This window comes from Caloenas nicobarica, chromosome 19 (assembly GCF_036013445.1).
Source record: "Caloenas nicobarica isolate bCalNic1 chromosome 19, bCalNic1.hap1, whole genome shotgun sequence".
NCBI lineage: Eukaryota > Metazoa > Chordata > Aves > Columbiformes > Columbidae > Caloenas > Caloenas nicobarica.
The window spans coordinates 6,685,115-6,711,355 of record NC_088263.1 but is presented as its reverse complement, the minus strand read 5'-3'; the positions used below and the strand labels follow the sequence as shown (position 1 = coordinate 6,711,355).

Genomic DNA, 26,241 nt, shown 5'->3' with positions numbered 1-26,241 from the left:
GAAATAAGTGACATATTTCCAGCAGTTAACAGTAATGAGTCACTAGAAGAATCTGTCCTGGGACCTGCAAGCTCTTAACTTCCAAGGGTCTTTTGACTCTGGGCTGGATGCTCTCCAAAGGGATGCTCTGCACTGGCCGCAAGCTGAGGACACAAGGATGCTGCTTGGGATCTTCTCTGCATGGGGCTGGGCAGGAGATCGGGCAACTGCCTTTAATGATCTACAAGTCGTTTGGTAACAGATGCTCATCCTCATATCTGTGGAGCATCAGTTAGTGTTTACAGGTTTCCACCCCCATTTACAGTGCTGGATTTGACCTGATAACCTGGCAGCAAGGGGCTGCTGCCTGCTCCTGGCCACATCCTATCTCAGCCCATTCCCTTGCTGCTGAGGGCACATGTGAGTGCTGCTCCCAAGGCCACGGGTGTGGGGCCAATGTTAATTTGAGCTGCTGCTTTGTGGGGAATTTGCAAGCTGCCTGGTGCAAACTCTGTAAGCTCTGCCACTGCTGGGGGGATTTTGAAGGGGAAAAGCAAACAGAGTCCTCTTCCCCAACACTCCTTCCTCAATAGCCCACACTCATCATCCCCAGAATGAAATAAGATGGATCTGGCAAGGCACTGCAATTAGCTGTTATGCAGGGACCTTCATTAGGATGTTTTCTGTGCCACTCGAGTTTCCTCTGTCTCCAGGGATCAGCTTGAGGGCCCCCAAGCTGCAGAGAATCCTGGCAGCTCTGCCGTGGGACTGTGGTCCCTCTACCTCATCCCAGCTTCAATGAGGCCTCAAAACGCTCCCCCCTTGCTCCTGCCCCTCTCCTGGAGCATGCGGACCACTTTTGGGAGCCTGGGATGAAATCCAGGTCTTGAGGAGAAGCTGTGAGATGCCACCACCATGCAAGGTGAAGGTGGTCAGATCGTGGCTCTTGTCCCGTATCCAGGTCATCAGTCCCCTGCCTGTGCTGCTTGTCCAGAGCAGGTGGGGAAACTGCTGTGGCCAGTGAGGAAAGAGCCACATCCCCATTATATCCACAGACACAACTTTACTCAGTAAAATATTTATTCCTCCATTATTTCACAAGAGTTGTTTTTACAAAAACCTTACAAAAATTTCCAAAACACAGACATGCAGAAGAAAAAAAAAAAAAATCCACTGTGGATCTTGTTACAAGTAATGGAAATGTACAAATAGAAAGGGCAGGAGGGAGTTTAGATTACAATAATCCCCCCATCCTGCTACCCCTCCATGGGTGCAATTTGTATCTCGTCTCGGTGAGGCTTTGGCGTTGACTGACAAGCTGTGATAAGCTGTCAAGAGCACGGCAAAGGAGGGGCCCTAAGATTAGGAGTGAATGTTTTCAAATATATATATACATATAGATATTTAGTGAAGAAATATTTATTCCCTGCTTTTTTTAGGTTTACAGAAACGGCATCTGCAAACTATTAAATGGGTTTATTTTCATTAATGCTCTCAAAGAGGCAGTGACATTTATATCCCTGTGGTTTCATCTTGTATAACTGAAAAAAGAGCCCCGTGCTTTCCATGGGAATAGGACCCCCCTGGCCCCCTTCTCCTGCCCCAAGCAGAGTTTCTCATGGTGGATGATTTGATCCCCAGTGGGTCCTGGCACATCTCAGCTTTTGTCGTGTCTCTGCACGGTGTCTCACTGGTCAAACTGGGGGAGCTGTGTGCTCCCCTGCTGGCATGGCAAACACGGGGATGCCAGCCCTGGAAATGGGGTTGGGGGTTACATGGTGGGTGTTTAGGATGACTTTGCTCCCTGGATGGGGTGGGCAGTGTTGGTCAGGTTTGAGAAGGAGGTGGTGACTCTTCCTGACCCAGCGGCTGTGTCGAGTGGAACAGAGAAAGCCGCGGCAGGATGGAGGGACCGATTTTCCCCCAGCCGGAGGAGCTGTGCTCCTCTCCTGGTTCTCGCATCAGGTCTCCAGCTGCCCAGGGTGAATTTGAGGGTCCCGGTGTTGCAGCTGCTGGGCACCACGTGCGGCTGCAGAGAGAGCCCTGATGGGAAAGGGAGAGGATGCTCCTGGGAGTAGTGGGGACTTCGGTGGAGTAGCTGGGACGCTTTCAGCCTTGGTGTTGCACACTGCAGGGTGTTTCTCTGGAGGAAGCACCTTAGCACTCGCCATCTTCATCCTTAGATCTACTGTTGCCATCCCCAGGAGGGTTCAGCCCTTCTGGGCAAGTAGGGCTGGTGCCTCCTCTGTCCAGGCCACCCGTCTGAGCTGGTGATGTCCCCGCGCTTGGCTGGTGGCTCTTCACAGTGAGTGAGGAAAGAGTGGTCTGGTTTCCAGAGGGCTTTGTCCACAGGGTAAAACCTCCATCTCTCTGGCTCATCCCCCATCGCTGCAGCATGGGCAGAGGAAGGTGCGGCTGCCTGCGGCTTAGTCCCACGGGCGAAGGACTGGGGTGGCGTAAGCCTGAGGCGGGGCTGCCCACCTTGTGTCCGTCCCCCTGTGCATCCCACCTTGCAACCTCATTAGGCTGCGCGGCAGGGTGGGACGAGGCAGGGAAACCATTTCCTTTCTGCAAAACCAAAAAAGCCCACCCCCACAGAGTCGCCAGCCCCAGACCCCCGCGCACATCTGCGAGCTGCCGGTGGGGAGGCTGTGCCTCCGGAAGGCGAAGCCTGCTTTGCCGTTGGCACGAAGTGCTGGGAGCCACCTACTCAGCTCAAACCCAACAGCTTTTTCCAATTTTCTCTTTTCCCTGGGACGCTTAAATGACCTGGGGCTCTGCAGAATCGCTGGCAAACCCCCTGAGGCAGGGCAGCGGTGCCGGCTTGGCGACCAGCGATGCTCCCCGCAGCTCACAGGCTCCGAGCGAGTCTGTTGAGATGCTCCAGCCCTCCTCGCCCCTCCGGGTAGGGACAAAGCCCGATGCCGTTGGCATAGGCAGCTCCAAACTGCAGGCAGCGTGATGCAGGAGCTTGTTGGGACCCGCTGCGGCAGGGGAGAGCTGTCAGCTTCCCAAAGTCTCCCCCAAGCACCGCAGCTGGGGATGCACAAAGAGGAGAACACGCGGGTCAGCTTTGGCATGCATGTTTGAGTGCCCAGCGGAAAGGGGGACTCGTGATCCTCCCACCGTTGCATGTTGTCCCTGCGGGAGGAGAAGACCCAATAACTCTTTGGCTCTCTGGGCGAGATACCCAAATTGGTCAAATCCAATAGTCCAAGATCCTTCCATGTTTGGAAGCAAATTCTTGTTCCCTTGGCAAGTCTGTTTGTCCTCGAAGAGCGCGTGGGGGGTATGTGTGTGTATATATAGCCTTTATTATAAGGGTGTGCGGAAAAGCAAGTTTCTAACCAAGTTTGCTCCATATGTGGTTATAATTATGTGCCACTTCGGCCTGGGACTGACTCTACCTTCAAAAGGGAAGAGGAGAGGAGAGGTGCTGAGACGTTGGATGAGTGGCACGTGGGTTGGGCGGGTGGTGGATTTGTCCTGGACCGGCACGGGAGCTCCACGCTGGATCCTGGATGAGGCCATGGGGTGGGCTTTGCCCTGCTCAGTTCACGGTCGGCACCTGGTTCTGATGGAGGCTGAACTCTTTGGCTTTGAGGCGCAGGCTGGCGATGCTGTTGGCCATGTTCACCCCTTGGGTGGGTGTCGCAGTCCCACTGGAGCTGTAGGAGGGCACAGTGCTGCGGAGAGGGAGCAGGGGAGGAATGAGCCATGGCCTACGGAGGAGTCCCTGTGCCCCGTGAGGTCCTGCTGTCTTCCCAGGCCAGGCTGGCCGTTCCCTCTTGGACATCTCCCACAAGAGCAGTTGAGGCTTCAGCATTTTTATGTGATTGGATGCATGTGGGAACCCCCCAAACTATGCACCAGGAGGCCCTGCCTTGAGCTTTTGGATGAGATAGCTGGATACGGAGAGCTGAGAACCAGAAGGAACCCGTGCCACCTCCCGTGCCGAGATGTGGGAAGGGTCAGTGTGAGGCCAAGCAAAATCCTTGCAACGACCAGGCCACCACTCCAGCCTCCAAATGCACAGAGGCAGAGCAGCCCACTCAGCAGCAGGCAGGGGATGCTCAGATGAGGCTGAAATGGGTTCCCAAATCAAAGCCAGACGAGTAACTTTTGGCCCCATAATACTCCCCATGTCCCCTACAGTGGCACAAGGACTCCTGTGGTGGTGGGGACAGTCCCTAGGCAGCCTGTCCCATGGCCACCTCCACCCCAGCAACTCTGGTGCCTGCACCTACCTGTACGGGGAGGTGCTGGTCCAGGAGAGATACTCTGGGGTCAGGGCGGTGGGCCTTGGTGCCATGGGCTGCTCAATGGCTGCTTCTTGGCTGTAGGATTTGAGGAGTGATGCCGATCTGTTGGCCAGCATTGCCCTCTCGTTACGGCGAAACTTGGCCCTCCGGTTCTGAAACCAGACCTGCATGGGGAGGGAAGGTGGTCAGCAGGGACCTGGTGCCAACAGAGATGTCCCAAGCATCCGTCCTACTGATCGTGGTCATGTGCAGGATGAAATGAGGGAGGCAATGGCCCTGCTCCCACCTGTTGTCTTTTCCCGCACAAACCTTTGCTCACCTGGACTCTTGCCTCGCTGAGGTTCACCCTTCTCGCCAGCTCCTCCCGCACGAAGGCGTCAGGGTAGTGTGTCCTCTCGAAGACCCTCTCCAGAGCCTGCAGCTGGCTGCTGTTGAAGGTGGTACGGTTCCTCCTCTGCTTCTTCTTCCTCTTGGCTGCCCCACGGCTTGGGCTCAGGCTCTCACCTGTGGGGAAAGCACAGAAGAGGCCACGTGAGAGCCAGACCTGTGTGAGACCCCAAAGACTCCACGTGGGGACCCGACGAGGCTCGAGTCCTCCTAGGGGTCTGCATGACCCTGTTCCATCCCCACCATGCTCCCTGCAGGGAGCGATGTACATACAGCCCTGGGGTCTCCAGGAGGATCAAAACCTATTTTAGCATCTGCTGGCGCATAGGGTTAAACCCAGCTTTTGCAAAGACCTGTGGTGGTTTCACATCTGGCTAAAGTCACCCAGGACCTGACTTTGGATACCAGTCTCAGCGGACTCTTGGGGAGCACTTGGCCCAGACTGCTGGGACTGCACCTGACAGCTCCCCAGCAATGGGGACATGTCCACAGGGTGTCTTGGGCTTGGCTCTTGCTAAGGGTTTAGGTCAAGTTTTCATGGATGGTGATGGAAATTCAGCACCAAAACATCCATGAGATCGGCGTCTCCAGCACCCTCTCAAAACCCTGCTGTGGTGTGTCCCCAAGGTGACACAGGACCACAGATGAGCATCTGCTCATAGAGCTAGGAACTAATGCGTCTTGCAGAGCTCAGCCTCTGCAGTGTTTATTTCTGGCTTTGCTGGCTCATGGAAACATGAAGCTGAGGGTGTAGTTTGGTTTCTCGGTATTGATCTTGGGCTTTCAGCCAGGCTGAGATTAATCTTCTCTTTGTCACTAATATCATCAGGTTTAGGCAAGTTTATGAAGTCTTTTTTTCTGAGATAGTCAGCTGCCGCCTGCGAAGGCTTCACGGGGAACGCGTCTCACTGTCGTTCTTCTATATGGAGGTACTGGTTAATTATTCTTTCTGTTAATAAAGCATCTGGATCCAATCTGTACCTACTGGTGGGAAAGTATTTTGGAATTATTTGAAATGTTACTAGTTTTATGATATTCTGATTCATAGTAGGGTTATACTGGGGTTTTCTGCTCTATATCATTGCAGGGGCCATGATGGCAGGAATTACCGCTCCCTGAATATACTCAAGAAATAAATTCTTGCTAATAAGCTATCTGGATACTTATTAAGTAGGTATGGAGCATTTTCTGATGATACTTGAGCAAGTAACAAAATCTACTGGAAGGGATATTAATTCTCCTGTTTCAAGACACTGCCAAGCTGTTGAGCAGGAGGAAATGATGCCTTCCAAGATCTTTAGGGCCAGAAGAACGTCCTTGGACCTTAATTCTGAATAATTCAAGCCATGAAACCTTCACCAACAAGTTCTCCATCAAGTCCCTAAGGTCCCTTTGTGCCCAAGTGTACTGCTCTCAAGGGCTGTCCCATCCTGAGTTGAGCCATGAAGACCAGAGAAACCCCAATATCTGCTGGCAGGTTGTTTCTGGGACTAATCACCTTCTGCCCAAACCAGGGTCCAAACTTAGAGCTACTGTGGAGCTTCCTTACGCCTTTCTCTGAAAACCCTGCTGCTGGCTGATGCCACCAATAGCATCTCAATGCAAAACACAAGCTGCTCCAAGAGATGTGGCGGAGGAGGAAGGGTTAAATTTATTTCCATTGCTGGCAGTGGCTGCCTGGAAAAAGCAGATTTCTCCTCTGGCACTTTGCTGTAGCGAGGACCAGCAGCAGGGCCAGGGAGCGCTGGGTGCCTCCAACACCTGGATCGGTTAAGGGGTGAAGCATCATGCTGGATGGAGATGCAGGGATGCAGCAGTGGGACCTGGGCACAACCACCGGCCCCATTCTCCATCTCCCAGGTACATGGAAGGACATCACGTCATTTTGACCATGATGTGACCAAACTGCTGGGACTGTGGGGAGAAGGGAGCATCCCTGGATGGGAAGGGAATGAAAAGGAGCTCTGTCCGCCTCCCAGGACCTCGCTGCAGCCACTGGTATTTCTCTGGATCTTTTATTGTGTTCTAGGTGCATTTGGACTTCAGTTGACCATCCCTTGGGCTAGAAACAGCCTGTGCTCTTGTAGATGGGACATGGCCTTCTTGGTGGGGTAAAGGCACGATGGGCTGTGCTGTGCCTGGAATACATGTGGGTTTGAGGCCCTTTCCCCGCCTGGGAAACCACAGGCTGCCCTTCACCGCTGTTCGTGTTTGAAAGCTCACAAATAAAATTCCGCAGATTCCCTCCAGCCCTTGTTCCTGCAGCTTCAAATGTTCTGCCAGTCTCTGGTTCCCAGTTGCCCCTTTTAGTTAAACTCCTTTTTTGGTCCTGTTTTCCTTCAGCAAGCTAATGAGCCGCTGGATTAAAATACATGAAGTCCAGCCATGATTGTCCCTGAGTTTTCTGGGACCTTGGAACTGAAATGGGAACCATCAGGCTGGGAAGGAGCTACATGATGTAACAAGTCGACAGACGTTTCCTTGCGAGTTTATGGCCACCCCGTAGGGCTTCTGGGGAAATTATAGATCCGGGCTTCATTCAAAAAATGCCATCACCAAGGGCACCCACTGCCCCCCACTGAATCAGCAATGATTTCAACAGAACCCTAGTAAATGTATAAATAAAATTTATAAACCTCCTTCAGTTTTGTCCCAATTTAAAATCTGGCTATAGGACTTTTCCATAAGTGATGGCTTCTCTCACCCACCTGAATTTGGCTGAAAGCAAGGAGGAGGTGGAAAGGTTCCTTAAATTAACTCTCAGGCCAGCTCTGTAGGGTCTGGCCCCATTTCTGGCTGCTTTCTATCTACCCAAACCCACAGAGGCAAGACCTAAACACCCATGGGAGCTGCGTGGTGCCCAGCAATTCCCATATAGGACTGGCAGGTGCATCAGGATGGAGCTTTAAGACCAGAGTTGGGCCAGGATGTGTCTGGGTGCTGGGAGTCCCCCAGTGGTTGGAGAGCTGCTGGCCCTGGGTTGAGGCATTTTGTTCAGCCCCTATTGCTAGTTTTAATGGAGAGACCTTTTCCTGCACCACAAAACCTTGTGGGATGCTCCAGGGATTTTCTCAGAGGATGCTGGGGACCAAAACCCCTTCCCCACCTACTCACATCTCCCCTAAAACATGCTGCACCCTGGTGTAGCTCAGAGCTCCTGATCCCTCACAGAAACCTTTGGTTTCCAGCTCAGTTCTTCACTAGGTTGGTTTTTACCCCCATTTTCCACCCCATCTCCATACTGCAGGGAGGCAGCTCGGTGCTTGAGGACCCTGCCTTGGTCCTCTGCTCCAGGTAAGGATGAGCCCTGGTAACAGATCAACATCTTTCCCCCATTACTTCAGGTATTGCAGGCTTGTGGGACCAGATAAATGCCACCCTAATTGCTGGCAGCGTGCGTCTGACAGGTTTACAGTGTGCGAAGTTGGGCTGGATCGCTTCTATCAAAGATGCTTTAATAACCCCAAATCAGCTTTCCAAAACCGAGCATCGCCAAGTGCTCTGTGGTGCTGGAGAGGGAATAGTTTGTTATAATTTGGGGGTTCATTTGTGGCATGGCTGGAGGCATCAGTTTGATTGTCCAAGCCCAAGGTCAGAGGGGACTCCTGAGCTGTCCCCCCAGCCACCTTCATCTTCCATGTATTTATTTTCCACTGATTATAATTTCTGCTAAAGGCAAAAAAAAAAAAAAAAAGCAGGGGAAGGGGGAAAACAGAGAGGATAACATTTCGTGTAATGCAAGATGACAGGGGGAGGATGGAAAAAGGGAGGTGCGGGGGCTTTGCACAGAGTGGGATGGGCATGATGGGCTTCACGAAAAAACAAAACAACAACTTAAATTGCCTCAGTGTGTTAGAAAAGACATGAGTCTTTTTGCCCGTACTGTGGATGAGTTTTGGGGTGCTGGATGCAGCCTGGGTAACCTCCAGCCTCCTCTCTCCCAACCTCAGGGGTGCGGGCTGGGGGTCGCCCCAAAACCCTTCTCCACGTGGAACCACTGATGCTGGCAAGCCTGGACCAAGCTGCCATGCCAGCAGGAACTGGGGAGCAACTGGTCCTACCCTGTTGCCAAGGCGATGGTCCCAGTGCCACCGAGTCCGTGCCATGCTGGTTCAGCTGAGCCGGGACCAAACCCACTTCCCCAGCTCTTGCTTTTTCCCTCGGTGCTTCCATCAGTTTTCTGTAGGAAGGACTCGGTGCTGGGCTTGCCAAGGTGGCCCCCACGCTGGCAGAGTCCCCAGCCTCCCGCCCGGCAGCTGCCGAGTGCTGTAAAGAGGTAATTTTCACTCGATTTCCACCGAGGCTTTGGCTTTGGCTTACGACCTCCATTAGCGAGCGATAAACGACCTCCATGCAGCTGTGAGCCAGACCCAACCAGCGTTTCAAATCCCAGCCGCTCGCACGCCTGAGCCCTGGGGACCGCGACGTCCCCAGCAGGGATGCTCCGGCGGGGCACCTTGTCCCTTGGGATGGTTTTCGGTGATGGGTTCCATCACCAACCATGCTCCGTGTCCTGCTGTGTGCCGGCTGCCCTCTGGATGCCGGGTTTGGGGGGATTCTTAGCAAAATGCTCATCCCAGAGCACAGTGTTCACCCAGCCCTGTGACCGGGGACGGTCACCTCAGCCACAAGCCCGTCTCTCCCTTGGTTAATGCTGCAGAATCCCCGGCTGCACTGCCACGTCCCTGCTCCAGCTCTGCCACTCAGCTTTGGGGTGCAAATACCCCCCCTTTTTGGGGGCCATGCCAGGAGGGAGCGAGTTCAACCCTCTGCTGCACAAAACCCAGGCTACGTCTCCTCCAACGTGTTTCATTTTCCGTTGCACCGCAGACCCCCGAGCCCTGAAGAGTTTTCTGCCGTTAAATTATTTCACGCGTTCCATTTATTTGCAAGCAGTTTGCCAAAGACCTTTTAAGCTTTAAATTTTTCACCCTCCCCCAGCCAAATGATCAAATCTGCCATACCATTTACTTCCCTTCTCTGCTTGGAACGGCATTTTTTTTCCCCTTTTTTCTTCTTGGGTATAATTTAAGGGTTGAAATAGCCTGGAGGGAATTAGCTGTAAATTCTTCCTAAGACAAATAAATTCAGCCCTCTGAGTTTCTACGTTTTTCAAACTGTTGAGAGACGTTTTGGGTTTGTTTTACTTGAAATAATGATCGTGGCATATCTGACCCTCAGGCTGCGGCCAGCTTTAACCAAATAAATAGCTTTTATTAATTAAGGTTTATCCTTAACAAATAAAACCCCAATTTGATCTCGGCCGGCTGAATTAGCAAAAATAAACAACGGGTTCTCTGGGCACTTGATGTGGATTTAACAAATTAACGCTGGGCCTTCATCAGGGAAGCCGCAGGGTGGTGGAGGCCTTTTACAGCCAAGAAATCCCTTGGAAAAACAATGTCTTTCGTTTCTCCCATGGTCTTTCTCGGTAAACATGTGCACTCCCTTCATCCCTTTATATACTCGGGGGAAGCGAGGAGAGCTCCAGCAATGACGTTCGCCAAAGTTTCATGTGCAATTGTTTAACTTGTTCCTCTAAATCATGCGATGGAGAGGAAGCATTTCCCTTTGGATTGCATTGCAAAGTTCTCGGGTTTGGGAATTGCTCCTCTGTGGTGTCCACCCGCTCCGGCTTCTTTTTATCCCATAACCTTCAGTTGAGATAGCCAATGCCAAGGGGTGATTTGGGGGTGCACAGGCAGCCAAGTGCAGCTGAACCCCATTTCCAGCATCTATTGCCAGCACTGCCCTGTCTGGGGACATGGCTGGGGACAGCTTGGGAGCCCATGGAGGGGGTTTACCTGCCTGCACTGGGGATTCGCGGCAAGGACGGATGGCAGGAGGGATGATGCTCTACAGACCAAGGGGGAGCGGGAGTTTGTCCCCGCTCGAGTGCGCAGGCAGCACAGGGCTTGTCACAGAAATGATGGTGGGAGCCGCCTGTGCCACTACAAGTCTGTAATCTCCCCACATCATCTCGGGAAGCCCAGGGAGGCTGAGAAGCAGCCGTGAAGCTGCTGCTCCATGTGTGCTGGGTCGCCCGACTGCGGTGCCTTCCCTGCACCCACCAGTCAGCCCAGCCTGGCTGTGTGGGATCAGCGTAATGTCACAGCTCGGGGACAAAACCACATCAGCACAACCCCATTTTCTAGATGGTTTCACCCCACAACCTGGGGGAAAAGCCACTTAGGGCCACCAACTCCAGCCCACAGGCTGCTGGTCCCAGCTTTGCTTGGAACAATGCTGTGAGGTCCAAAGCCATCCCGGGAACAACCCGTGGGCACAGGGGACAGGGTGCCCCAGGGGAACGGGGGCTGCCAGCCCTTCCCTGGGCTGCCCCGCTGCCAGGACCAGGCTCCAACCTCCTCACCTCGACCCATCACCATCCCCTGCTCCCCATCCAGTCCAGCCCCAGCCCCACAAAGACCCTGGGAATGCCGAAGGCTCTGGTGGTGGGGGGAGATTGAAGCCGGGGGGGTCCAAATGTGCTGAGTCCGAAGGAAACTTTCTCGGCTCAAGTGGCGTACATGAAAAATTTAAGAGAGGGGCAAGTCTCAGCTACTGGAGAAACATTACAGCGAAATGTTTCCGAGGATGTTTCACCTCATTAATTGTGAAAAAACTGAAACGCTGACACGTTTTTACAGGCTGCCAGTTTTGCTGGGGGAAAAGTGTCTCTGTTAAAAAGGAGCAGCTAAAGCCTGGACCAAGAAAGAGGCCAAGGCTGTCCCGGGAGGGCTTTAGCCTGCGCTCACTGACAGGCAGCAGCAGACTGTTTTATGGTTATAGAGCTGCCGCCGCACCAGCCAGAAACCACCCAGCGCCGCGGTTCGCTGCCCTCGGCCGTGGGGATGCCCAGTTTTTGGGAGGCTCCTGCCCAGCGGTGCTGTGACCCCGAAGATGCTCTGTGCACAGCCTGCGCCCCCCAGCCCAGGAGGTTTTTTCCCTCGTGTCACCAGAAGACAAACTTGCCACTCGGTGGCGATGCCGGGGACAGCGTGTGGTGTCTGGTCACCCACCACAGTGTGTCCAGCTAAAAGCCCGAGTGAGCTGGGAAGGTGCTGGAGAGTCAGCTGAGCCAGCAGCATCCACCCCTTCATCCCAGCAGGGATGTGTGCGGCCTGTGCTTGCAACCCAGTGGTGGCACAGAAGCTATATTTTGGCTCATCCCCATCTTTAGTGCAGCAAACACGGTGGGAACGTGATGCTTAGCAGGATTTGGGGATCAGAAGAAACCTGGAAAGGAGGAGACCCATGTCATGGGACACTGCTTCTCTTAGGGATGGCAGCAGCCACCAAATTCACTGGTCAGAGCTGTGAGTGGGTTCAGAGCCGTGTCTCCAGCAAGAGCAGTGGTGATTTATCTGCTGCAAAACCCAAGCTCACAAAGGGACAAGATCGGGATGTCATAGTGGTGGGCAGAGAAAGAGAGGATGAAGAAAGAAGGGGATGAAGAGAGGGGAAACAGATGCTGGAGAAACCAGGAGAGGACTCGGCCAGCCAATCCATGTGCTGTGATTTAAAGAAGACACTCTGAAAGTTGAAAGCTGGTGAGATCCACAGAGCTGCAGTCATCTGCTGCAGGTAAAATCCCGAGGCTTTGACGTGCCAAGTGCTCCCCAAACACTTCACAGCCCTTCCCACTGCAACAGAGGCTCCTGCACTGGCCAGGGGCTCAGGAACAGCCCAGCACAGCACTCGGCCAGCTGGGGTCAGGCCCCGGGAATGGTGTTTTGGCACAGCTGGCTCCTGCGTCAATAGAAATGTTTAATGAATTAATTGCAGCCGGCTCCCCGAAGGAGGAAGCAGGGTCAGTGGGATGCTGACAAGCCTCAGGAAGGGGATGGGGAACGTCTTTGGCCATGAAGCTCCAGTGGGAGAGGGCTGAGTAGCATAAGGAATTTCCCCCCGCTTTCCCAGACAGCTGGGGGAGATGGTGGCATCACCCACCTTTTACCTAAAGTGGGAATCACCTGCCTGTGGACAGACCTTTGGAGAAGGGGACATGGACAGACCCACTGTGGGGCTCACCAGCTCTGGGATGGACCCTGGTACCCTGTCCCTAACCCCGTGGTGGGATCCAGACCACAGAGCCTGGCACTGTCGGCGTCCCCTGAAATGACTGCTCCAGAAACAGCCTTTAAAGATGTGCAATAGCGTTGGCCCCCCAGCACAGGGCTCAGCAAAGCCTCTTGCTGTGCTTTGCCAGCTGCCTGGCTCCCCTGCACCCCAGGAGCCGGAGCCGGGGCCATTGTGCAGAGACACGGGGCTCAGACTGCCTGGCTACGGCTGCCAATGGGTGGCACCAGCCCAGGGCATCCAGCCCAGGACGCCGAGCACATCCCTGGGGCTCGGTGATCTGCAAGTGAAACATTCCCTCCCAGGCCATGCCTGCACGGTGCGGCGGGTGACCCCAGCCTGGCCAAGGGGTTTTGGGAGCTGCCAGGAGCGTCCCGTGCACTCGGAGGGGGTTGCAACCGCAGCCCCACACGATGGGCTGTCCCGGCTCCAGCACCCGCATCGCCTCATTGTGTCAGGTCTCCATGGGGAGCAGAGCAGGGGATGAGCCAGGGAGCTGCTCCCACCGCAATACCCTGGTTTTCCCCCAAGGGATGGCAGGGTGAGAAAAGCCCAGGAGGCTTTTCTTGCCAGAGATGATGGCACTGCAGTGGTCACCAGTGGGGACCCTGGGTGGCTTTTTGTGGCCACGGTCTGGCATCTTCTGTGCTTGGGGCAGGGGAACATGCAGCTCAAGGGGGTTCACTCCCCTCTGGGGTCCCCCTTTGGGGCTGGGGCCACACAGAACCTCCAAAAACTCATCTGGGATGGTGCTGGTCTGGGATGTCCCTGGCAAATGGCAAAGAGGGAGAAGGGGAAATGGGATAGATCCAGGGATGTGTGTCATGTCGTGATTCTGGCTTTGCACAGGGATGCTCGGGGAGTTTGTGGCACAGCAAAGGGCTTCTCAGGTGGATGCGCATGGCCATGGGGCCGGGGGTGGCTGGAGCTGCTCAGCCGGGCAAACCGAATCCCTCAGGGCACAGCCAAGCACCTCGGGAAAGGCACCGTGGTGGTTTTGACGCACCGAGCCAGGCCAAGTACAGAGCGGCACGGAACGACAGGGGAGCAGGAATTTTAATTCTGTTCTCCCGCAAATCTGCCAGCCCCCGCGGTGGAGGCCTGGGGACCAACAAAAGGCGCTGGCTCTCCCCCAGCTGCCGAGGAGGCATTCACCAGGGGGTTTGCTTTCATCTCCCAGCCAGGAGACCTTCTCATGGTGGGACGAGACCAGTGCTCGGGCTGTCCTGCACCTCGCACACTGTGGCACCTCGGGATGGCCCCGGGGACAAAGCCCCCGGGCACCCACTGGGGCCTCAGCCAGCACCGGTTATGTCGTGCGTTAAATATCTGAATGCGGAGAGTGGCAGGACCGGTGATGGTTAACAGATGTGTGAACGGGTTTCTGCGGGGAAACAGCAAAATGCTGCCAAAATGCTGGGGTTTGGGTCAGCCCCGGGCATGGCAGAGGCGACGGCCACAGTGGCTGCCTACAGCCATCGATGAGTGGGATGCCGGGATGGGTGGTGCGGGGGTGGACGGCGCTGGGATGGACAGATCCCACTGTCCTGTGAGGGGCTGAGCATGGCAGATGCTGCTTCTCTTCCACGAACATTTTACGCACCGGTTGCTGCCATCAGGTTGCAGCCACGATGGTGCCAACATCTCTCGCATGCAACCACCTGACGTAACAGGTTACACGGTTTCCCAGCAGGGCACAGGGCACGTGTAATTAATTAACACTAATGAGACCTGTGCAAGCACTGGCTCTGAGAGCAGCACCCATCTGTGCTTGCAAAGCTCCACCAAAAATTCGGCTTTTAACTGCAAAGTGGCTTTCCCTGGGGGCTGGGAAGGGGACGGGGTGGCGGGTGCCTCGGAACACCGCGGTGTCAAGAGCTTGCTGGGACTTTTGCATGGTGTTTAAAAAATAAAAATAATCAGCCAGGGCTGCATAGCAGGAACGCTGTGTAGAGGGCTGGCTCCCAGCCAGGGACCCCCGGCATGGTGATCCCAGCCTTCCTCTCCCTCCCACCCCCCCGAAAAGGTGATTTATTGAAATTTAATATGCAAAAGCCCATAGCAAGCCAGCTCCAATGGCATCTGGCACTGAAACCCAACCCCAGCCTGCCAGGTTCAATCACAGACCCCATCGGATCAGGGTCATTGCCAAGGAGCGGGGAAGAGGATGGGAAGGGACCAGGGTCCCCACACTGTCCCCTCCTGTCACCTGCTTCCACCAACCCGACTCGCCTCTCTTTCTTGAGGCCAATTGGGTGTTTTTCACACCCTGGCCAAGATGTTTTATCAGCAAGCGCCAGCACCTGCCAAGAGCACATCTTGCAGCCACCAGCCACATCCCTGGACCAGGGACACGAGCAGGTTTGGCCAGGGCATGGGATGGGCACAAGCCCCCAGCCGGGACCCCATCCCACCACTGCTCCCAGTACTCCCAGTAGGACCCTTGTGGGCGCCTGCACACACAGACGTCCCGGAAACCCTCGCCAGCGAGCAGCATCGCTGTCCTCCGGTCTGGTTTTCATTTGAGGTCGGTGGCCTCTCGCCAAATTTATTGTAAAACATTCATTTTAATAAGTGGCTCGTATCTTTTTTTTTTTTTTTTTTTTTTTAAATCCAGCCTGGTTAACTGTTTCCAGGTTAAAGCAGAGCAGCAGGGATGGGGGGGATGGCAGAGGCGGCAGGGACAGCGGGCAGGTTGCTGGGGGCAGGTGCCACCCCCGGCAAGGACACCAGGGGACACCTCAGAGATGCCAGGGTGGGGGCAGCTACCTCGAGGTCTCACTTCTGCAAAGCCCGGCGGTGCTGAGACCCTCACCTTGGTCACCCCAAGTTTCGATCCCCTCTGGGTCCCCAGGGAGCCCAAGCACCAGTTTGCCATGCTGAGGACCCCAGCGCCAGGCTGGCTGAGGCCCCAAAACCCAGCCAGGAGCAAAGGGGGAGACAAATTGGCACCTATGTTTGGGGTCCTGGGGTGCGGATCGGGGATCTCCAGGCACTGTCCTACAAATCTCACTAACACTTCACCCCAATGGGAAAGTGGTTTGTGCTGAACATGTGAAGGGCTTTGCAAAGTGGACAGTGCCTGGTAGTTTAGTTTCAACATTTGTTTTAAGTTTCACAAACCTCTAATACTAATAGAAACTCTTTAGTGTCTTTTAATTTAAATGAAAACTTTTTTTTTTTAATTTAAAAATTCCCCTGAGGTATTTACAACCCCCAAATTACAGCCATGTGGCCGGCCCAGCCAAGAAAGTGAAATGGGTGAGGAAGGAGCGTGGCGGCCCCCCCGGCCCGAGCCCAGCATGGCCCCGAGCAGCACCCCACCAGCGGCTGTCCCCATGTCACCTGTGTTCCCTCCACAGCACCCCGTGGATGCTTTGCACCTTTGCTGGGGATGTGGGATCCCAGTCCATGGGGCAAACAGCCCCCCTGAACTGCCGAACACAGCTGTCCCCAGCGGGATAGCATCCTTCTGTCCTTCCTGCCTTCCCTCTGTCCTTCCCTTTTCATCCTTCCCTCTCCTCCTCTCCTTTCCTTCTCTCTTTTCCTCTCCTGGACCAGTATCAAGCTGCTGCCGGTGGGTTTGGAGATGCCCCATCCCACATCCTCCTTGGCCCTGCTGCTGCCGGACCAGGTTCTTTGCTCCCCACCACCCCCCAGCACTGTGTGCAGGGTCGCTCGTGTGCCCCCCCTGCAGCATCGCAGCTACTCCCACCCCAACACACCCCGGCAGCAATGGCAACCCCCCGCCAGCCCCTGCAATGCCCTGCACAGCTCAGGGAGCAATGCAACCCCCCCGAACACACACTGCAATGCCCTGCACAGCTCAGGGTGCAATGCAACCCCCCCCGAGCACACACTGCAATGCCCTGCACAGCTCAGGGTGCAATGCAACCCCCCCGAGCACACACTGCAATGCCCTGCACAGCTCAGGGTGCAATGCAACCCCCCCGAGCACACACTGCAATGCCCTGCACAGCTCAGGGTGCAATGCAACTCCCCCGAACACACACTGCAATGCCCTGCACAGCTCAGGGTGCAATGCAACCCCCCTGAACACACACTGCAATGCCCTGCACAGCTCAGGGTGCAATGCAACCCCCCTGAACACACACTGCAGTGCACTGTGCGCCTTGGGATGCAATGCAATCCCCTCCCACCGAAGAAATGTCCTGCATGACCTGGGGTACAACACAATTCCCCTGTATGACTTGGGGTGCAATGCAACACCCCAAACACACACTGCAATGCCCTGCACAGCTCGGGGGCAATGTAATGCCCACCCAAACAATGCGATGCACGAATAGGGGTACAATGCGATCCCCCCGTGCCACTTGGGGTTCAATGCACACGCCCCCTAAACACATACTGCAATACCCTCTACAGCTCGGGGTGCAACACTCCCCCCCGCAATGCCCTGCATGACTCGGGGTGCAGCCACAGCCCGGGCTGGCACCACAACCTCTGCACCACCCCCCCTGCTCCAGCTTTGTCCCTGGGCTGCACCCCCAGCCCCCCAGCCTTGGCACTGGGGCTGTGCCCCCTCCCCACTCGTGCCCGCGCTGCCATATGCTCCCCGGCGCTCCCCCGGCTCCCCCGCCATGTGCACTCCAGTTTCCTCGCGTGTGAAGCCGGCAGCCTCTCGGATTCGGTGGCTGGAAAGGATGGCGCCTCTCCACATCTGGTTCAACGCGCGAGCCTGGCGCCGGGCTTAGCCACAGTCTCCATCCAGAGACACCCAGACGTTAATAGACTCTTACAATTCCTCCTGATCTATCGCTGCAGCCGCAGCTGAAAAGCTGCTTTATTATCCGCACTCCAAAGGGGGATGAGGAGGGAAGGGGAGGGGGCTGCCGGCTGGCGCGGCCGCTCTCGGAAGGCTCCCAGCCCACCCGGTGTCCCCCCAGGACCTGAGCTGTCCCCCCACGCCAGGTCCTGCCCGGGCTCCCAGGGGCCATTTGCTCCCCAGCCCAGGGTGAAGGAGCAGCACTGTGGCTTCGTTATGCCTCCTGCTAAATTAACGCCTGCGGCCCCCCCAAGCTGCCGTTTGCACCCCGGCAGCGTGCATGGCCCCCAGCAGAGCTGCAGGGGTGGAGGGTGGCAAAGGGGACCCCGTCTGTCCCCGTAATATCCCCAGAAGGCTGTTGCTCCCCGCCAAGCTGTGACAATTGTCCCCAACCCCTCCAACATCAGTGTCACATTTATCCCCCACGTCCCTGCTATGGGATCCACAGCCAGAGCTGCTGGCATGGGTTGCCCATGGGTGAGGGGCTGCCCCACCGGACCCCCCCACGCCCCCAGGGATACCCCAGCAGGTCCCAGCCCTGGGGCTGGTTTTCCTGGGGGGAGTGCAGGGCAGGGAAGCGGCCAGCGAGGGATGCTGAGCACGGATGGGGCGTTTCGTTACGCCATGGGAAGGCTGGAAAACATCGCCCGCAGCCATGTGTCCCTTGGGTGAATGCGATCGCTGGGAATGCCTCAAGGGTGAGGATGGGATTTTTTTTTTAATTCTAGGAAATCTGGGGATGTCCAGTGAAAAATAACCCGGTTTGGCGATACCGCGACAGCACTGGCCAACAGGAGTTGGAAAAATGCCTTGAAACCCCAAATCAATCCTTCCTCACCAGGACTGGTTGTTTTCCCCATCATCCCGGACCCAGCTGGGCATTGTTGTCCCCACACAGGGACCAGGCAGGGGACAGCTGCCTCTGTCCCCACACTTTCACCCCCTTGCCAGTTGCTTTTTCCAGACACAAAAACCAAACATCCAGATTTACATTAACCTTGGTCTAAATCTTTGCCCAGTCCCAGCTCAGCCCAGCAACAACCCGCTGCCCCGGCATTTTGAAGGATGCTCTGAGCCTGCGCGGTGGCTCAGGATCCCATCCTGTGACAATAACTCCTTCCAGCTGCTGCTCGGGCTGCAGGGAGGGGACAGGGTGCCAGCCTGGGGACACCAAGCCTCTGGCAGCCCCAAAGCACCTGGAACCCATCCCACTTCAAATCCCATCCCTTCAGCTCTATGATTTTACAGCTCCGGAGGGGAATTGCCTGTTGCCAGAGGAAATCAGCACCGGGAGAAAGGGTGATCAGCCCCGCTCCCTGGGAGAGAGGAGGGTTTCTAACCAGGCAGCCTCAAAGCCCCAAATCATTTCATCAGCCTCCCAGCTACAGACACACGCCCAGGCCCTCTTAAAATGCTGATTCGTTGAAATTCGCCCATCTTGGCTGCGCGGAGTCGAAATTTCATATTTTTCCTGTGAATCAGCCCCGTTCCCTGAAATAACAGCCCAAAAGGAGAGGGGGAAATAGTCTTGCACTGAGCTGTTCCTGGTCGAGCTAGACATAACAGCCCGGGGTGGGGACGGGCAAGGTGTCCCCGCAGCCCGGCACCCGCCTGGGCTGGGCACAGCTGTGCCGTGGGGTGTTTGAGCTGCTGCGGGGGCTCCAAGCACATCAGTGGGTGCTGCCGGGTGCTCCCTGCACCCAAGGGAGTGGGACAAAGCCCCGTGTCCCCGCCACATGTAGGACGCCGCCACTGTCCCCTCTGGACTCTGTTGGGAGGTGGCTTTTGCAGCTCTGCCCCACACCCCTGCTCCCTTCTCTCGCTGGAAAGGGGGGAGTGGGAGTGAGGAATGAGCATCCTCGGCAGCAATGCCTGCTGAAAACCTGGCTTACTGGGGGTACCGAGGGGAGAAAAATCCCAGCGATGAGGAGTCGGGGGGGGAAGTGATTTTCCTGCCCTGCTGACCCAGACAAGGCTGCTCCAGCTCTTGAGCTATCCCAGCAAGGGTGGACCCATCTCGCCAGGCCTCAGTTTGGGGTTTTTTTCTCTTCACCCTCTGGCAGCGGCTCCCCCAGCACAGATGTGTGTGTGGGGACCCCGCAGAGCCCTGCAAACACTGCAAAAACATGCCGGTATGTATTTCCCTGCGCCCCTGGGAAGGGCTCCGAGTGAGCAGGGCTGCTTCCCGGGGCTGCAAAAACCCCAGCTCTAACCCAGAGCCCCCCGAGCTGGGGTGGGGGGAGCCTGGGGCCCAGGTGGGGGTGTTCAGCCCATTCAGGGGCAAATTTTCCCCAAATTGGAACCCAAGTGTCACCAGTCAGTAAAAGCCTGACTGCACTCCAGGACACAGAGCATCCTCCCAGCAGCAGGGTGGTGAGCGGGTGTCACTCTTTGGGGCTGGAGGGGACAGGGAAGCACGGAGCGGTGGTACCAAGGTTGGTCCCACACCAGAAGCGCCATTAGACCTGTGTCTCCCAGCTGTGACCAAACTCAGCCCCTTGTCCTGCCCACGCCATGGGAAAAGCATCTCTCCCATGGTTTTCAGATGGATGAGACCCAGAGACCAGTTTCCCCTCATCCATGGGGACACCCAGGTAGCCCACATGCAGGACAGGGGGTCTGGTGGCAGTGACACAAGGTGAGAGCCATGGTGGGGGGGGGTCTCCATTTAGGGAGGGGGAAGCCTGGCTGGAGGGGTCAGAGTCATTTTGGGGCTGTCCCTTGTCCTCTGCAGCAGCTCTGGAGGGTGCAGGGTGAGTCCCGCCCCATAGCCCCTGTTTTTTCCTGACTGGGATTCACTGATCTCCCTTCGAGTGGCTGGAAACTGTCTGGGTGAGCTGGGACAGGTCAGGCTCCCTGTCCATCTGTCCATCCAACCCTCACCTGTCAGCAGCATCATGCAAACAAATGTGGCGGGACCAGGGAGCTCCCACCCGGACTAATTGGTGCTTACTCATTCTGCGCTGATGGATGCTGCATCAGGGACCTGCCAGCATCAGGCGCTGGGCAAGTGCTGGTCTTGGGCACAAGGTCCCCAGTGTGCTGTGCCCCCGCTGGGGACTGTTTTGTTCCCACCACCCAGCCATCCCAGGCTGGGGCAAGCAGGTCGCGATGTCACCCCAAGCAGCAGGGACTCCTGCTGTCCCCTCCTTCAGAGGACAAACGCATGAGAGCCTCTCGTTACAGAGCTGCAGCCACATCCATCAGACACTTCTCAAAGCCTCTTTCCCTCCATGGGGGCTGACTTGGGGTCCCGACACCCCCGTCCCTCCCTGAGCAGTCACCCAGAAACCATGGAAAGTCTCCTGGTAAGAAGGGCTCAGGGATGTCCAGCACTTTTGGGGCTTTGGAAAGCAGATGGGTGCTGGAGGGAGGGGTCTGAAGGGTTTGGGGTTATGGGGCAGGGGGACCTCCGTGGCTCCCCATGCCCACAGCCCAGCCCCGCTGGCCCCAGGGGTCTGTATTGCCCTGAGCCAAGCACAAGGTTCAGCCATGAGTTAATGATGCTGATTTTAATTGCAGCCAAGCCATGTATGTGCATGGATGTCCCAGGGAAGGCAGATCCCCGTGGGAACATCCCGGCCCTTTTTCAGCGGTGTTATGGTACAGGGCTGCCTCCTGCCCCCACAGCTGGAGGGACCAAGGTGTCCCTGAGCTGTGTGCTCTGTCCGGTGGGGATGGGTGGCACTTGGGAAGGCAGAGAAGCTCAGCCAAAATGGGCCACCACACGGACATCAGCCCAGTTGGCTCTGCCTCAGGTAAGGTGCCCAATCCCTGGGAGAAGTTTGGGGCTGTTTGGGGCAATCAGCCACTGCTTGACCCCAAAAGCAAATCCCTTCCCCTTTTCCACTCTGTGACCAGGTCCCTGCCCCTCCCCACCTCACTTCTCCCTTTCCAGCTCCCCTCATTTATATAATTAAAACCAATTTGCTGTAACATCATGTTAATCCCCTCAGCCCCCCCAGGTGTAGCCCCTCCTCTCCCTTCATCACTGCTCTGCTCAACATCTGCACAGCTCCAGCCGGAGGGTCCCAGCCCCAGAAGCTGGTCCACAAATGGGGTGCCCAGAGGCCACCACATCTCATCTTGTCATTCAGTCCCACTGGCTACAGCCGAATGGGCAATGCATGACGGAGGATCCCCTTAGAGGGGCCACAGCCCTTTCTCCAAGCCCAGCCACGACAAAAGTGGCTCCTTCTGAGTTTTCAGCCCTGAAGCGGCCGCCAGAGCCAGCGCCCGACTCCTTCTCCCATCCCCAGGCGGCACCAAAAGTAAGTTCATTGTTTGAAAAGCCATCAGTCAAGGCCTGCTGGCTAAAATTACCCTCCTGCTTTATCATCTTGAGAACATTAAGGGCTGTTGTTAACAGATGTTTCGCGTTACACATTATTTGTTAGTCTAATGAAAGGAGGTGAACAAGCTTTCAAGACCTCAGAAGTTGTGCTGAAGGTTTTCGATGGGAGGCTGTTGTACTGCTCCGGGGGAAGGACAGAGATGAAGATGAGGATGGGGACGAGTCCTCACCACCCTGTCGGCATTTCCCTGCTCTTGCCTGGCTTGTAAGATTTCTGCCTCTTAATTTTTGGGTGCCCTGAGAGCAATGTGCTGCACAGATATTTGTACTTGTCCTCCCAAGAGGATGCACTGGGTGCCCTCAGAGCCAGTTTGGGGCTCAGGTCAAAGCAGGAGCTGGCTGGAGAGGGAGGTGGGGACAGCTCTGGTCCCTGGTGCCAGCAGGAAGGGATGTGCCAGCCCTGCAAGGGACTAATGGTGGGCCCACTCTTGGAGCAGAGATGTGTCCAGGACCCCAGACATGGGGCTGTCCCCAGCTCCCCTCCCCAGCTGGAGGCAGTAGGTGAGGGCAGGGAGTTTAATCCCTCTCTGCAAAGAATAAAAACCTTCCTCAAACTGCTCTTCCTCCACCCTGCCGGCGCGATGACCCTGATAACGGCTTCCCAGCCCAAGCACAGAGCTGCATCCCTCAGAGAGACACTCGGGTACCAGGGTCCATTTGCACAGATAATAAACCCACTGCCACCAACCTGTGGGGCTCTAACTTTGCATCTGGCAGAAAAAAAAAAAAAACACAGTGGTGAAGAGAAAGATGAGAGACAATGCTGAGAGGCTGTTTTACTTTAGGATGCCAATAAAAGATAACGTTACCAGTAAAAGTTCCTCTGCTGTCATCACAGTGATGCCGAAAGCATCGCAGATGTGTAGTAAAAGGCTGATGGCTCGCAAAGGCAGGGCATTTGCCTGGTGTTTCGAGTCTCCTCATCTTGATTTAGGATATTGCATCCCAGTTTAGGTAGTGGCAGTGGGTAACGGCTCTCACAAGTCAATGTTTGCATGCACTCTTAGCTCCCGTCCCTCTTGTATTTCTCTCTCCAGGCTGAATCAGGAGGAGAAATTTTTCCACTCCTGGATAGATTGTTGGAGCATCCCAGATCCTGACTGTGTCTTCATCCCTGCAACCTCACTGAAATAGGTGCTAACAGGAAAAATCCCCTGTGGTTCAGCGGTGCTGGGATCAGCAGGCCAAACCCCACAGGGACTATGCTCCAGGAAGAATGGGCTTTTAGGGTGAAAAATGGGCTTGTGTCAGCCCACTTGCTTCTCTCTCTGGTATTTGCATCACCCCCAGCCCCCACCGAGCCTCTCTGGGGTGTGTTAGGAGCTCAGCAGGGTGGTAGTTTCTCTGCTGTTTTGCAAATAGCCCTGTGAGACGCACTGGTTGCTGCAGGCTGGGAGGGGTTTCCAAAAACTCTGCTGACCCCACACATCACACTGTCCCCTGGTATGGTCCCATCAGTGGGTGAAAACCTCCCCGCAGTCCCAAAGGCAATGCAAGAAGTACAAACAAAACTCGAGAGGAGGGAGGATGGCACGCAATGCCAAAAATACCAGATACCATCCCAGAAAGCAGTGCCCAGCCTCACCCAGCCCTCAGCATCCCCCACAGAGGCAGGTTGAGGGGCTCGAAGGGAGTTTCTCCGTGGAGGAAGGAGGTTGTGCAGAGACTGAGATGCAGGCGGGAGAAAGATGCTTCAGACCTGCTCGCAACGCAGGAGCCACTGGAGGGGACACAGAGAGCACCCTGGCATGGATCGCCCTGGGGCCCCCTCACTGCAGGCCTGGGCAGCCCCTGGGATGGGCTGAGCCCCCCTCACCGGCACAGCTTCCCGGGGGGGCTGTGCACCCTGGGCCAGGCACAGGTCATGCCCTCGGTGGGGCCATCAGCACCCCAGGATTGTGGTCCAGGGGCTGCAGAAAACAAGCCTGGGGTACCAAAGCACAGCGGGGGGGCAGGTTTGGGGGATGCCACCCACAGGGTCCCCTCGGGGTGGGCACCACACCCCGAGCTTTGCGGGGGGGGTGTTGCACCTCCACCCTGTGCTCTGTCCCCCCTCTTCTTCTCCATCCCCGTCTCCCCTCTGCCACCTCTGTGCCCCGAGGGGACACCCAGCTCCGGGGGGCTCTGGGGGCCATCGGCTGTCCCCAGACCAGGTCTTTGCCGCAGGGATGGGGCGAATTCTCCTCGCCCCTGCCCCGGGCACCGGAGCCGGGATGCGCCGGGGCCGGCGGAGCGGCGCGGCGGGATGCGCGCAGCGCGGACCGGGCAGCAGCCGCGGAGCCCCCGGGCAGGCAGGGTTATCCCGTTAAAAACGCGGCTCCTGCCAGGACAGAGCGCCACGAAGCCGCGTCCCGGGTCGGTCCCCATCCCCTCTACCAGCCCCGGCTCTGTCCTCGCCGCCCCGTTCGTGTCGGTGCTACCGGCCCGGAGACGCGCTGCGGCAGCCGCCGGGATGGGACCCGCTGGGTCCCGGTGCGCCCGGCCCCGCCGGCCGCTCCGCTCCCCGGGCCCGGAAACCGAGGCGGGGAACCCCGGGGAAGGGGGACCCCGCAGGCCGCGCAGCTCCGGGACGCACCGGCTGCCCGGGACCGTCCCGAGCCCGGCACCTCCGGTGGCGGCGGGGATACAGCCGGTCCCTCCCCTCGGTGCGGGGTCCTTGTACCCCTCGTCCCCGGTGCGGGGTCCCTCCCATCGGTGCGGTGTCTCTCCTCGCCGGTGCGGTGTCCCTGAGCCCTCTGTCCCCCGGTACGATGTCGCTGCCCTTCGATACGATGTCGCTAACCCCCGGTGCGGTGTCCCTGTCCCCCGGTGCGGTGTCCCTCTGTCCCAACCGTCGGGGTGCCGGCACCCCCGCAGCTCGCCCCGACAGGGTCACCCCTCGCCTCCACCCGCCTTCCCGGTCCCCCCAAACCCCGCCGCGAGGGGACACCGACCCCCTTTGTCCGCAGTGCCCGGCGCTGCGCACGGGTCGCCGGTTCCGCTGCCCTGCCCGGAGCGGAGGGGAGACGGCAGGGACACCCCATCCCCACGGCTGCCCCAAACCGTGGGGAGCCCATCCCGAGGCGGCGGGACTCACCGTCCTGGGGCGCTGCCTCGCTGCCGCTGCTGCCTCCCGACGGCTCCGGCATGGCCTTGCCGCCAGCGGCGGGCGGGGGGCCGGCCGGGGGGGTCCCGTTCATCCCGGCTGCTACCTCCTCCAGGTCGAGGAGGTGGCTCACGCTGAAGTTTTTCCGGCTTTGAGGATTTTCGGGCGGCTCCGGGCCTCGCACGGCGCTGGGGGCGAACGGCTTGTCCATGGCGAAGGCTGGCGCCGAATCCATGGTTCCCACCCCCAGCCCACCCCGAGGTGCCGGGATGCTCCCGGCCCCCTTCCCCTTCCCCACTCCCCGCCAAAAAAAATCCCCCAAAAGATAAAAAATATATATTTTTTTTTTTTTTAGAGGATAAAAAAAAATCACGGCTGCCCTGTGAGTCCGGCTCCCTCCCCAGCCCCTGTTCCGCCTTGTGCTGACGTCTGGGGAAAAAACCACGCTCCCAGCCCAAACTTTCTTCCCCTGCTCTTTGCTCTGGAGCTGTTCAAACAAACGCCCCTGCTCCGAGCCGAGCGGGGCGGCCCCTCGCCCCCCCCGGCACGGCGACCTGCCCCCTGCCAGGGGCCGAGCACCGCCGGCAGCCCAGCCGCCCAAAAGGGGGGTGGGGGGCAGAGAGGGAGGGAGACCCGCTTTCCCCCCCCCCCCTTACCCCATTCACATCATCCCCCCCCTCAGCCCTGCTTTAAGTGCTTCTATCAACAAGTGTAAGTGGCTGCGCTCCGTGGGGAGGGATGGCGGGGGGGAGAGGGGCCGGGTTTCCCCAGCCCCAAATGGGGCTGGAGGGAGAGGTGACCCGCAGGTTAGCGGGGGACACAGCCCCCCCTCCACCTCCAGCACCCCCCTCCCCAGTCCCCATCAACCCCGGAGCAAGGTCACCTCTCCTGGGAAAAGCCTGGCTCTCTCGCCTTAATGAGATAATTACGTCCTGCACCACAGTTAAAAACTCATAGGCTGCTTCCCTTGGGGTTAGAAAGAAACCTCCCTAATGAAAACCAGCCACCAGGAGAGGAAAAATGAGTTTTTCCTCTTTAAAAATTATATATATATTTATATACACTGATATGCAGGGAGGAGGTGGTGGAAGTGGGTGGGCAGAGCCAGCGGTTGGGGCTGGTTGCTGGTGTCCTGCAAGGGCTGGGCTCGGAGAGGTGAGCAGAAATTGAAGAGGTTAACGCTTATTATTTCTTTCCCCTTGATTCCAGCGTGTTCTCCTGCCCGCCGCTGCCGGCACATATGGACGGGGCTACACGCACGCAGGGTTCAACGCAAAATCTCCAAGCGAGATCGGCCGCTGCAGCC

General features: G+C 56.9%; 1 protein-coding gene across 1 annotated transcript; it reads right to left on the bottom strand.

Annotated features, from left to right (window-relative positions):
* Positions 1-1,070: 1,070 nt before the first annotated feature.
* PRRX2 (paired related homeobox 2) lies at positions 1,071-25,170 on the bottom strand. The gene is made up of 4 exons (XM_065648297.1): positions 24,927-25,170; positions 4,561-4,745; positions 4,227-4,405; positions 1,071-3,665 (listed from the first exon to the last, which is right to left on the bottom strand). The coding sequence occupies exons 1-4, from the start codon at positions 25,168-25,170 to the stop codon at positions 3,530-3,532; spliced, it is 744 nt and encodes a 247-aa protein (XP_065504369.1). The 3' UTR covers positions 1,071-3,529.
* Between the last annotated feature and the right edge of the window lie 1,071 nt (positions 25,171-26,241).